This window comes from Pagrus pagrus (genome assembly GCF_965226575.1).
Source record: "Pagrus pagrus genome assembly, chromosome: 10".
NCBI lineage: Eukaryota > Metazoa > Chordata > Actinopteri > Spariformes > Sparidae > Pagrus > Pagrus pagrus.
This window is the reverse complement of record NC_140194.1, coordinates 4851283-4864264: the sequence shown is the minus strand read 5'-3', so window position 1 is coordinate 4864264 and position 12982 is coordinate 4851283. Positions and strand designations below refer to the sequence as shown.

The following is a 12982-nucleotide window of genomic DNA, read 5'->3' as shown; positions in this document are numbered from 1 at the left end:
ATTCCTGTCTGTCATTTGTGTACATATCCTAATCCGACTTTGTGGTCAGGAGCGTTTGGAGCACTCTCGATGTTTAATGACAGCCAGTGCTTTTTTTCCTTTATTGACATCCTGTTACTATGGACAAAACTGAAGCATGGATGCCAGGATTATGGGTAGGGTTTTCTAATGTGCGTGTGTATGCTTAGGTATTTGAACAAAAGCCCAGGCAAGTTTGGAAACATCCGCATGCTGGTTATAGTGGTTGCCCTGAAATTGAATGTTAAGACTGGTGTGACAGCCTCAAAACAAGCCGCTACTCTCAACTTTATATGCCCTTAAGAGTTGCTGAGGTGTAATGTGGCTGCCTCTCTGGTCTTTGGGAGGAAATCAAGTCTGAGATTGTTCTTCACAGAGCAATAGATGGGTAATTTCCCATTGAGCTCTTGGAAAACAATTGGATACGTCACAGCTGGAATATAAAAACCCTAAATAGACTTGATTTGTTCCACTCCATTAGTCGTATTGTGCACCAGCCAGGACATCATGAAACATTTTCTCCTCCTGTGTTGGCAGTATGCAGGGCCGAAGCTTGCATGCTTAATACTTCACTCTCTTTGATGTGAATGCCGCCTTAGACGTGGACAAAAAGGCAACAGAAGGAATGAATCTTGTGTTTCAAGGTGGTGGATTTGAAGGATTGTTTCCTCAAGGTGATTGAAGCGATGGGTTTTTGATTCAGCGTTTACAGATAGTGCCCTCAAGTGGCGGCGTTTGACTATTGCACCATGAATTTCAAAATAATCACCGACACAGCAGGAGACCTGAGCTGGAATGAACGGTTACATTTTATTAACCGTTCGGCTCAGTTACAATGAAAGTAGAGAATCTAAAGTCAAATAAAGACTTTTTTTTAATTGTGTGAAAGACAAGGTAGCATTTGAGTTATAATCATTCAATATTTCAACCTGAGAATTGCATATGAGAGGTTTTAGTCACAACTTCATCCAGCCAAAACAGCCAGGGGGAAACCAGCAGCTCAGTAGAATTAGAAGGATTGTCTCAGTATAGAAAGTCCTCCAGTTACACTCTTACTTGTGTTAAAGCAATATATGTTCACTGGATTTTGGCCTGGGAATGTTATCTTCTGAAAAGTGTGGTATCCCCCTCCATGGCCATCATGCTACCACTCTGTTATTACAAGTATGTCACAGTCCCTCTATACTGATCACTGGCCAGGCAGCCAAACATCTGCCCATTCTGATGTCAGTCTGGGTGTGAGCTCCCTCTGCAGGGCTGGGGTATGTGGTGCGGGTGATGTTTCTGCAGGGCTGCCCTGGCTGTGTGAGGACGACTAATCGCCGGTCTGTCCAGGGGTTTGGACATCTGAGGAGTTGGAAGATGCTTGCTGCGAGACCGTGCATCTGATCTTGTACTGTCCATCTTTGTACTGCAAGACAGAGAACATGTCTTTATGAACAATTAAAGATCCCCTCTGTCCCTTTTTAACTGTATAAATGCATACATATTGACATATAAAGTAATCTTGAATAACACCATACCATGGATCCATGAACCATTCCCCCAGGGGACCTGTTGGAGGTGGGCGGGGTATGTGTGCAGGCAGAGGCAACACAGGCAGATCTGTCCTGGTCACCTGCTGGACCCTCTGGGAAGTCAGTACTGTTTCTTCTTCGGTTGTCCTAGGGAGGCACCCTACTCTGCTGAAATCAGGTAAATGTTGTGAGCTGGTCTGGCGAAGCCTACGTGCACGGATCCCCGGTGGCTTGTGATTTCCAGCAGCTGCTGTGGCACTGAGAGGGGGAGAAGGGAACAGGCCAGTGTCTGGGGAGAGGGACAGTCGAGCTACTTCAGGAGACAAGGCTTCTCTGTGATGCAGGTCTGAAAACAAAACAAAATCATGGCAAAAGATTAAGAAGCTACTTTTACTTTTTTAATCTACTGGGATATCATTAATGTTTTTGTTTTCAACTTAGATGTTATTATGAATTCTCTCAGTTTTTTCAAAATCAACATCAAGTTTTGTTCAGTCAGCAAGTGTTCACCTGGGGACAGAGACAGGAAAGAAGAGTCTGGTGAAGCAGTATTGAGGCTGTCGCCGTGCCTCTCCTCTCCACTTTCTTCATCACTACCCTCCTCACTCCTCACACCACCAAAGCCTTCTTCTTCGTCATCATCTTCCCCCTCTTCTTCATCACTATGCCGGATAGCCAGAACCTGTGGTGATCTTTCTTTCTTTATGGACTGGAGACGCCTAAAAAACAGCGTAGAAAGATTTGAAGTTCGATCAGCGTAACATGTGAAGAGGATGCCAGGATGACGGTTGAAGTGAGGAACGAACCAGAGGACGGCTAACTTCAACTATCGGAGACCACATGGATTGTGAATGGACCAGCTCGGAAAGACACTCCAGGTGAAGGCATTGTTTTTTTAATACACTGAATCATTTTAAGATTTTGGGCTATTGCGTGGTAGAAAATGTCCAAAATATATAGTTAGGGCAATTTAACACATAATTTATTTTAGTAGCATTGATTACATATTAAATAATACATTATCAGAAAACGTGTAAGCCAAAAAAAAAATCTTTATCATTATTATTATCTTTTTTTTAAATTCCAGTTTTATTCCTATCTATATTCTAAGGTTTTAACATAGGTGGTGTATCATTCATAGCCTGATTTATATAACATTTTATTTGTTTTTAATGGCTGAGATGGCTCAAAAGCTAGTGGTAGCTAAAGTCATGGATGTATAAAAAGAATATAGTTGGCAGCAGTTAGCAGTCACTCTGGTGATCTGCTGCCCCTTTTTGTTGTGAAGAAATTAAGGTGACCAGTTCTTATGTATTGCACCTTAAATGTTAGTTATCAACTGGGGACATAGTGATACCTATTACATTTTTTATATTGTAGTGCACAACTAGTTAGTACCTGCTGTGCTGCTCTCTCCAAGCTCGCAGCTCTGCCAGCACATCAACACGTTCTCGAACATCAGACTCCTCAAGGTCGTAGGTGTGTTCTGGCACATGGATGGGCAGGTCACGGGGTGTGAAAGCAGACCTGGTGGGTGCTGTCTATGAGACGGAAGACAGGGCAAATGAGTGCGAGGGGTAAGGAGGGAGGCATGGAGACATAACAGAATAGAGGCCAAAGAGCTGATTGCATTAATTATGAATAGATGGTAGAGTAACGGTCAGATAGGGTAGGAGAGCAAACATAAGAGGGAAGGACAGAACAGGAGGTAAGAGGGAGACGATGAGTGACAGCAGCGGTGTGTGTTTGGCAGTATGACAGATCACATGGTGGTGGCAGTGAGAGCCCCGTCTGTCAAGTCACTCTTGATGACTCCTGATAATAATTTACTCCTTCTGTTTATACTGACATGACGTTGGAGACGAGCCGGTGGTGTCAGACAGCCAATATGGCCTCTCAATGCCCATAAAGCTTGTTGCACCCCTCAGTTGACATTAAATATTCTTCAGCACGCAAGAAATGAAAGACTGCTGTGGAATAATTTGATATCTGATTGACAAAGAACACGCTGTTGTTTCACTGAGATGAAGGAATTTTTTTGTTTTCTTCCTCCAACGCACACCACCTACCCTCAACTTTTCTCGCTTTGCTCGAATAGCCTGGACCGGGTTTCCACAGAACAGGATCTTGCCAGCTCCTTTGAGAATCAACAGATAGAAAAAAAAAGAAAAGTGAAACTGTTTTCTGACACAATCAAGTCCTCTTGGTGGCACTGTGGAGCAAAGTTGACAATCTGTGCAGGGTGACGCTGATAAGAAAAGACCCGGCACTAAAACAAAAAGATGGAAATGGTTCTCATGGGTCAGTGGTCTTGCCACATATAGTTAATCAAGGCACCAAAGCAGGAAAATAGACAACTTTATAACACTGGTGAAGTTAAGACTGGATGTGAACGATCAGCCCCTGGAGAGCCTAACCATGCGTCAAAGTGCTGGTTTCTGCTGCCACTGTTGCTAGCTCTGATTCTGCAGAACCAGGTCTGGATCCAGGAGGTGAGAGAACTCCAGGCCTAGTCGCTGACACGGGTCTGGAGCCAGTGTGGGGTCTGGAGAGGGGCCAGACACAGGAACGGCTGGAAGGAGGGCGCCTGGCTGAGGCGGGTCTGCTGTAAGAACATGCATCGTCTGCTGTTTCCTCTGCAAAGACAAACGTGAGTGGCCCATTAAATACACAGCTGTAATTAACCGGTCTGCATCATATGACTCAGAACAACATATAGAAAACACACACCGTCTTCAGTGGCTGTCTGAATGGAGTCTCTAATGGAGTTTCGGAGAATGGCCAAGTCTTCTCCCATGGTGGTGCTGCCGCTACGCCCGTCCTCCTCAACCCTTAAATCGTCTAGGTAACGCAGCTGAGGGACTAACTCCCTCACTGCAGCCCGATAACTATAGTCTGCCGTCTGGGTAGAAGGGAGGAAAGAGTGTACAGAGCTTGAAATTAGTTTGAAAGTGTGACTTAAATGTGTTCACAGTGAAGTAAAATTGTCTGTTTCAAATATCAATACTTGTATTTTGAATGACATGCACTTTGTGAGGAAGATTCAGGTGCCTCATGGGAGGTCTATGAACCGTCACACCTACAGTAATATAACACATCTTACAGTTCAAGAAGTAAATTACGTTTTTTAAAATCTGATATTGATATGAACTCATATTCTTTCAGTTCATTCTGTTTAAACAGTGAGATGCTGCACGTACTGTTTCACTTAAATGACTCGCACCATCACGCCAAACAAGCTGACCCTTTGTTTTGTGCAGAGATAATTATTTCAGTTTAATGGCATGTAGCCTTTTGATCACTAAAAGCGACGAGTGCATTATATAACAGTGTTTTTGGCATTGCTGTCTGTAACACAAACATCATTGATGCACATATTCATGCAGTGATTTCATCATTTGTGCCAGTGACAATGATATAAAGGACTAATGTAATGAACAGCCTACTCAGGTTGGTGTTCGAAATAAGACTCATCCATTCAATGCACACTATACTTTTGTTATACTGAAAAATACTCAACTACATAAGTGTATTATGGGCTACATGAAGACCTATAGGTGCTAACGTAAAGGAGATGCCAGGTGACCCTTATCTTGACCTAGATTTTAAGGTCCAATTTGTAAGATAATTGATTATTGAATCTCATTACCAACTCAAGCAAACACTGATGCTTTGTGTTTCCCAACTCGTCAGTTTGGAATGAGACACAATGATGAACCATCTTACAAATTGCACATTTAAAAGACAACATTTTTGATTATGTGTCACTGAAAAGGTGTTGTCCACTTAATTCAGTTATTGTAAAATATGGACTAAATGTTGACCCTCTTTGCTCCATCAGCCACCTCGCAGATAAAAACAAGAACATTTCCTTATTCCTTTTTTAAACTGGAAATGAGTCAACTCAAACTCAAAAGTGAATTTCTTTTAATGTGTCTTCTTTTGCTGATACATTAAATACTATAAGGAAAATGTATGTTAATAACTTCATTACTTAATTTGAACTTAAAGTCCACATACATGGCAGAACAGAAACCAAACCTTTCTGTCTTCATGTCCTTCTCAAAATCCTACCAAGACACTAAAATACTAAAAAACTCTAAAGCTGTGAAAACTATAGCCTCATGTCATCAATTTTATCTGTACTTAATCTAATCTTGTTTAATGTTTACCTTTTAATTTTATATCTTATCTTTTCATGTATTATTTTATGTATTATGTTCTATGAAGTACCTTGAGCATACATTGCCTTGGCAACCTGTTGTTCTAATGTGTACATAAAGTTTATTATAAAAGGTTTTAGTTTATCCAATCAACCAAACCATTGATACACTAACAGTCCAAATGTTAGACGGTTACTAGCATCATATTAAGATAATACATATGAGCTAGCATCATTACATATTTTTGCACTCGGTTTTGACCGTTATGTTGTTTTAATGAATCTGTGGAACGACATAAAACTATGCAGGCACTGAGTTCTGGTCTTTTGTCAGCACACACAGAGAAAGAGATGGACAGAGAGAGAGAGAGAGAGAGAGACAGGGAGGGAGAGAGAGCAGAGGGAGTCCAGTGAATCACTGAGCTACTAAGCGATCAAATTAGAGCTCAGCACTCCTGGCCTTCACCAAACCACACAGATGCATGAATGGAAGAGAGAGTGAAAGGCTGGCCGGGAGGAAACGAAAGAGAAAAGAGGAGGAGAATAAGGGCTGGGTGAGAGGAAGTGAGCGGATGTGTGTGTGTGTGTGTGATGGGAAGAGAGAGAGCAAGAAGAGTGATAGCTTGGCAAGAGAGCAAAACCCAAGAACCCCTCACTCACTACAAAGCACAGGCCTAATGCATATTCAGCTCAGCATCTCCCCTCATTGCCCCAGTTTCCTAATTAATGCTCTGCTGGTGGGTGTAAATAAACACATTCACAGTGGCCCAAAAAACTCACAGCACACTGTGTCTCCAATCAGCAGAAGGTGGAAATGCAGCTTCTACCCTCAATATAACTGAATGTGTGCATGGTGAGCTGCCTTTCATGCTCCGGCCATTTACATCCAAATAAAAATGTATTGGCCGGTTTTCAAAGAGATCAAATAGCACTGTAATGTAATATTAAAGCATTATGTCTGTGTCATGTTGTCTCCACAGAGGACGGTGCCAGTTTCGTGGCTGTTATGTTTGATTATTTTGATGCCTCCTGCTCTCCCTGTGTCCTATCCGCTGTGCTGAAGACCCAGATACAGAGCGGTGAGGTCACATGGATACTTTCATGTCTCAGCACATGCTAATTACATTTTGGTCATTATCTGACAAAGGGCTGAAAGCCTTCTAACACAGGGGAGACTAACTGAATGATACCTAAATCAAAATCAAAAGTTGCTTTTGTAAGTTGGCTTTTACGACATCAACCAACAGTTTATTTTCAGGAACTACGGTCGGTTTCTTGCACAAGCTTTAATTCATCTCCACCCATTCTCTTTTTCCTTTTTTTTTAATCTTCTTTCATTTTACCTTTTGCAACATTTTGTGACTCTTATCTTTGCACCACTTTGTATTGGCTACAGGGATTCTGCAGCTTTCAACAAGTTAAATTTAAGACTTTTAAAGACCTTTTTAAAACATTATAAACACACTCAAGACCTATTATATCATATAATAGATCATATCAGATGAAAGTTACGTTAACAGAAACTATTTCAACTTAACTTATACTTCTAGAAGTAGCTATGTTTTTGATGATAGGCAATGCTGCATTAGTCCACACTCCACATCACAACACACAATCTGGGTGTGCTCCAATAGATTAGTGGTTATTGGTAACATGTCGTTTTCGTTGTGCAGTGTCGTAACAGTGTAATTAATACAATTTTTTTTCCAAAAACACATTTAAAAACAAAACAAAGTTAACTGAAACTGCAACTTTATAAAAGTCAAAATCATATCTATAACATTTTCAGACAATTTCAGATTGTCAGAATTCAGATTATTGGATTTAAGACTTTTTAAGGACCTGCAGAAACCATTACATCAAGTGACATAAATCCATAATTTTAAGTGTATTCTACTGTCTACTGCTGTATGTTAATCTGCATAAAAAGATTAGCTAAAACACTGTGACACGCACACCTCCAACAGAAGGACTACATGCATCATCATCAGTGCATTTTTGTGTCTGGATGGTGTCATGACTGCCGATCACTAATAACTGTTTTACTGTCTTAAGTACAGCACAGGCAGATGCATGACTTTTGTTGCTAATATTGGCTCTCCCCGATGGCTCCAATTCCCCTACACTCCCTATGGAAAAATGCTTATTTGTCGAATATCCGTGTCAGCTGAATCACAAAGGACAAACAAGAAGCCAGACAAGGACAGGCAGAAAGGTCTGGTGAAGGAAAAAAAAAAAAAAAAAACAGCATTCGGAGCTCAACCTGATCTATGTGACCTTATTCAAGTGCCATCCCTTTTAGCAGGCGGTGGCCAATGTATAATATTTAGTTTTATGGTATAAACAAAATTAGCAGAACATACCTGGGTGGCAGTGGGGTTAGGGCTCAAACACACAGGGTTTCCCTCCAGGATGAGTCTCTGGAGGTTGCCACACAGCCCCAGATACTGAACCTGGACCAGGTCATCCACATCGTTCCCCTCCAGATCCAACAGCTGCAGGTTCTCCAGCATGCCAACCTGACTCAGGTCTGACACATTGTTATAGGCCACGTTCAACTCCTGAAACAGAGGGAGGGTATACTTACAGTGTAGCAGAGATTGGTAGAGTGAATCTAAAAATGAAGAATATGGGACCTTTAAACACAGAGTCAATGATAGAGAAATTGATATATGAGAATGACCTGCAGTACTGTTAGACTCATGACTCATGTCAACTTAAGGAAGAAATGTAAAAAAACAATTTGAGAAATTATGACAAGACCGTCATAATTGCTTTTTTTCTTTTGCTCTATATACACATTTAAATGCTTAAAATAAAGTTAGGGAAGCATTGCACTTTTACCCCAAGACAGTTTGTTGTTGGGTGTCTCTCCACTGAGCGATCTGTAACCTTTAAACTCTACCTTGAGGGAACAGAAAGTAGAAATGCCATCTAAGTCTTGTAGGGAGCAGCGAGACATCGACAGCACCTGCAGGTGGGAAAGGGTGGTTCCCAGGTCTCTGAGGAGGCAAAACAGAACAGACTTGATTTTAAAGCAGGGAAGGGAGTTACACAACACTGTGAACCATGGGAAAGGCTATCCAGTCCCTCGGCCATTCAAGCTAGAAGCTCTTCTCTCTTCCCCAATATGCAGGCCTCTCCTCTGCCGCCCACTTGTCTCCACAGCACACCCCTGCTCTGACCCTTCCAGCAGAGTCTCAGTCAGAGTATCTACAAGTCCGTAACACCCTCTCCACAACAGCTCCCACAGCCCAGAGCAGGAAATGCTATCAGAGGCAGTGCACGTCCGGCTGGCTCTGCTCTGCAACTCTCAGGGTGGAGCGGACAGCTCCCTATCTTTCTGTTTGTACTCTCTGATCCCTCGGCAGTCTCTCGGGTAACAATTCTCCACCTGTCTTCTTGTAAGGACAATTTACAATGTTTGTGTGTATGTGTGTGTGTGTCATCCTGGAGGTTTATTGCTTTACTTCCATGATGACACAGCTGTGGCTGCATTCAAAGTGGTAGGAGAATCCAGGAGAAACTGTGCATATTTCCTCTCATTTTTTAAAGCGAATGTCCAAGTGGACAAATCCGAAAGCTGATATGCCACAAACCCCTCTTTGTCCTATTGTGAGACAGGTGGGTGAACCTGTTCTCCATGTGTATTTATCCTTAAAAACAGTCCTGAGACCAGTACACCACATCTGTTGGTGTCTTTTTTGCAAACAGCGACATGCATCATCCATACAGAAACATTTTATTACAAGTCCCGGTTGGAAAACCTTGGCAGAGCAGAGCCCCACACCTGCACTGCAACCACGCTACACACAACAGGTACACATCCATGTGACTTCTGAGTTGCTATTCTGCTTCAAAGCACCGTCTTTTTATGGCTTCCAGGGCCTCTCACTAAAAACATATCTGCAAGCACAGGTGTGACCAGTGTGGAGCATGACAGTAAACCCCATGCGTCTGTACTGCTGTCGGTCAAATGACAGTTCTCTTTCTGGTAAGGTCTTACTCACTTTGTTTCTAAGGAAGCTACATATGAGATGGGTCAGACGGTGACAGGAATCCTACAACAGTTGCACAAATTCAATTTTGTGTAACACGTTGGTTTCGATATTTGCAGCTTCCTAAGAAGCTGTGATATTCCATGAAGTAATGATGACATAATATGAGTGTGATTGAGTGCGCAAGCCAGGAAGAAAACAAGAAGATGGACTTTATGTTATGTAACTTCACGCTTACCTTACTGACATGATCATGCTGTTGTTCATTCTTAGCTGCACCAGTCTGGGCAAGTAGGCACCTACAAGACAAGATTAGATAAACAAAACTATGTCTCTCACTTTGATGTAACAGTGGGGTGATTATTTGTTGGCTTTTAAACCAGCCTCTTGGCTCAGTTCCAAATTCACCTCATCAGGTGTTCAACTCAGTTACACAAAAGGAAGAGCACAACGTACAGCAGGCGTGAGATGGCTATGCGTGACTCACACGTGCTCTGCCATGTCTGCACTCGTTGTGAAATCCATGATTTTCTAAGGACAAAGGTGAGCATAATTAAGATGCTCCTCCACCTTTATCAGCTCAGTCATCTTGCACTGAGGCTGGTACACCTGACAGGAAGTCTGGGACAGATACAGTGTGTGCGTCATAGCAATGTCTTTAATTGTCTCTTATCTAGTTCTGGTTTGTGATTGTCTTTATGATTGTGATTGATTATAAAACACATGAGTTATGATTCATCATTGCACACAGTGTAAAAATGCTGTCAGATTTCTTTGTTTGTGAATGTGTGGTAGGGATGCACCATATTTATCAGGTCAATAATTTATTGCCAGTGTAGATGTTTTGTTGCAGTTTCGGCTTCAACATTGTTCTTTATTTTTGTTTTAAGAGTGATGTTAGCTACATTTGGTTGAGTCTGAACTGGGGAATATTAAATGATCCATCTTTGCTCGCTACACCTTAGCCTTTCTTACTCTCAGGTGTGCGTAAAGTACAGGTTATGAACTTCTTACAAAATACAATAATCTAAAAACGATCGGTGTTGGCTATGAGAAGCAGGTAATTATCAGTTATGTATCGGCTGGAAACAATCCGTATGTGCCGTGGTTTATATGTATAAATGCCATGTTGTATTGCATATCTTACCAAAGTTACCCAGTGTGTTTTCTTGTGTGTCTACACAGATCGCCATTGACGTCACACGAGAGAGGTCCCCAGTTCCGCACAGTGATTCCTGTAAGGAACGGAAACTAACAGTAAACCAGATGACCTGTGCTGGCACGCTGAACTGGATTTCATCCGTCTTTAGTCGTCATGACTCCATATTCAACTTAGACACGCAACACCTTCTACTCTGCTGTAACAACGTTTGTGAAGCCCGTGATGTGAAATATTGTGTTTTCCCACCTCATGCACAGTGTGTGCTGCCTAGTTACTGTTCATAGAGCAGTTCACCAGGAACAGGATGGTACAGAATTTTTTTTTTATCGTAATACACACATAATAAAACTGTCAAAATACTATATATGTTAAATCTTATCTCTATGTTGACATGTGCAATGTGATCCCTCGACCCCAGTCTTCACAGACAACTTGCAATTAACCTGCATAAATGCCTCTACCACCACTGCTGTACATTAAAAGGACAGATATCTCAAATAAAAGAGGTTTACTTGAGGGTAGACTTTTATGCACCAGACAACAAAAACAAGGGGGAAAAGGAAAAAGGTGCATCAGTGGGATGAATACTGACTGTATCCCTGTGCACTTATGTAAACCTACCAGCCTCTCTGGAGACAGGTAAGGCTCCACTGCTGTTTCAGAGTCGTCGCAGGGTTTTGAGGCAGGAGTTGGGTTGATGTGTCCTGATCCACTCAGCTCAGTCACCAGGACCCGTGCTGTGCCAGGACGGACCTCCTGGGGCACAGATGCGTGGCAGCAACTCATCTTCTACCCGAAATAACCAATAAGAAGGAAAACGTCTAAACAACATTGGTTTACTGGTTTTCTAACAAGGAGAAAACTCTGAGTAAAAATCTGTCTATATCTATCTCACCTAAAAAGCGTTAAATTAGCTAGCTAGCAAACAAGCTAGCATTAACTAGGCTAGTGTTGTATGGTTATCGTTGATTGTTAACGTGAAAAAGGCCAATTAATTCATGTTCTACTCGAATACCGACGACGTGTACTTCATATATGAATATTATATAGTAGTTTTCTTACAACATATATTTACCTGTTGCAGGAAACTGTAGACTAAACAGGTCTCTACATTTTACAGACTGAAGGCACTTTGCTTTCAAGCAAAAGTTTGCTTGACAACCAAAGACGACTTCCTGGATACGGCACTGACAGACCCGTGGCTCCCTGGGATATGTAGTGCACGACTAATAGTCAGCTCGTTAGCTCAGCTCTTGGGACTAACCATGGATGTATAACAGTAAAATTTAAGATTATATTTAGCTAATAGTTACATTACACTGCTACTATTATCAGAGACTGAACCTCCATTTCTGCCACAATAACCCCAGCGCTGGTCTGGTGTTGCCTTCACATGCTCTCTGTAAACTCTGGTTTTTCTATTGTGTGATTTCAATTCACACATGAGCGATCATAATATTTTAAAAAGGTGTATCTAACAATGGTTTTTTTTAAAAACATGTTAAACATTTTGTCAAAATCACATACCATGTTGCATAGAGCTACTTTTTGATACGGTGTCAAAATAAACAGGATCCAGAGGAGTCATGGAGGCAGAATAGTTTTCTTTTAATAAAGCCTACTATAATAAAGAAACTGAAAACTGCTTTTATAAGTTCAAAGAAATTATCACTGTAGAATCTGGTTAGTTAACTATAGTGCAACATGAATAATAACTATCATGAGGAGACTGAGGCCGTGTCCTTGGTAGCCTACTATAGCATAAGGAGTTTACCCTTAAGATTTATTGGCCATTTTATGCTGATTCTGATTTATTCTCTGACAAAACGTTGACTGTTGTTGGAGACTGTTATAAAGAAAATAAATTAAAAGGCATTTATTATATTCTCAACCAGAAGTACATACTTGTTAGTGAAGAGGGAGCTTTTTAAAACAACACTTGGGCCATAATTACATTTATTTAAATGAATAGATAAAATAGGAAGTTTTGTGATTGTTTTCTTGAAATGCTCGGAAAATTTTAGAGTTTAGTTTGAGTGGGTGGGGTTGTGGTTGGGACATTTGGACCAGTATTTATATTTATTTATTTTTTTAATCCTGACTACTGTGCGGTTATATAGCCTAA

General features: G+C 41.4%; 1 protein-coding gene across 5 annotated transcripts; it reads right to left on the bottom strand.

The window, feature by feature from the left end:
* Window positions 1–869: 869 nt before the first annotated feature.
* Window positions 870–12243, bottom strand: lrrc56 (leucine rich repeat containing 56). Of its 5 annotated transcripts, none has more exons than XM_084364965.1 (13): window positions 12171–12243; window positions 11479–11646; window positions 10843–10930; window positions 9934–9994; window positions 8603–8699; window positions 8061–8258; window positions 4266–4437; window positions 3953–4171; window positions 3605–3672; window positions 2934–3076; window positions 2046–2254; window positions 1542–1881; window positions 870–1429 (listed from the first exon to the last, which is right to left on the bottom strand). In XM_084364965.1, the coding sequence occupies exons 2-13, from the start codon at window positions 11641–11643 to the stop codon at window positions 1246–1248; spliced, it is 1944 nt and encodes a 647-aa protein (XP_084221091.1). In that variant the 5' UTR covers window positions 11644–11646; window positions 12171–12243; the 3' UTR covers window positions 870–1245. The 5 variants fall into 5 exon arrangements, with proteins under 5 accessions (XP_084221091.1, XP_084221092.1, XP_084221093.1 ...); XM_084364966.1 differs by having other exon boundaries at window positions 12176–12232; XM_084364967.1 differs by lacking the exon at window positions 12171–12243 and adding an exon at window positions 11920–12159.
* Window positions 12244–12982: the final 739 nt, after the last annotated feature.

What these genes read in the sequence shown, in the direction of transcription:
- lrrc56 (XM_084364965.1), bottom strand. Translation starts at nt 11,643, where the DNA reads ATGAGTTGCTGCCACGCATCTGTGCCCCAGGAGGTCCGTCCTGGCACA. An exon ending in AGCATGATCATGTCAGTAAG is followed by an intron (nt 8,700 to 9,933) that starts GTAAGCGTGAAG and finishes TTGCCTCCTCAG; the next exon opens with AGACCTGGGAACCACCCTTT. An exon ending in CTAACCCCACTGCCACCCAG is followed by an intron (nt 4,438 to 8,060) that starts GTATGTTCTGCT and finishes CCTTCTACCCAG; the next exon opens with ACGGCAGACTATAGTTATCG.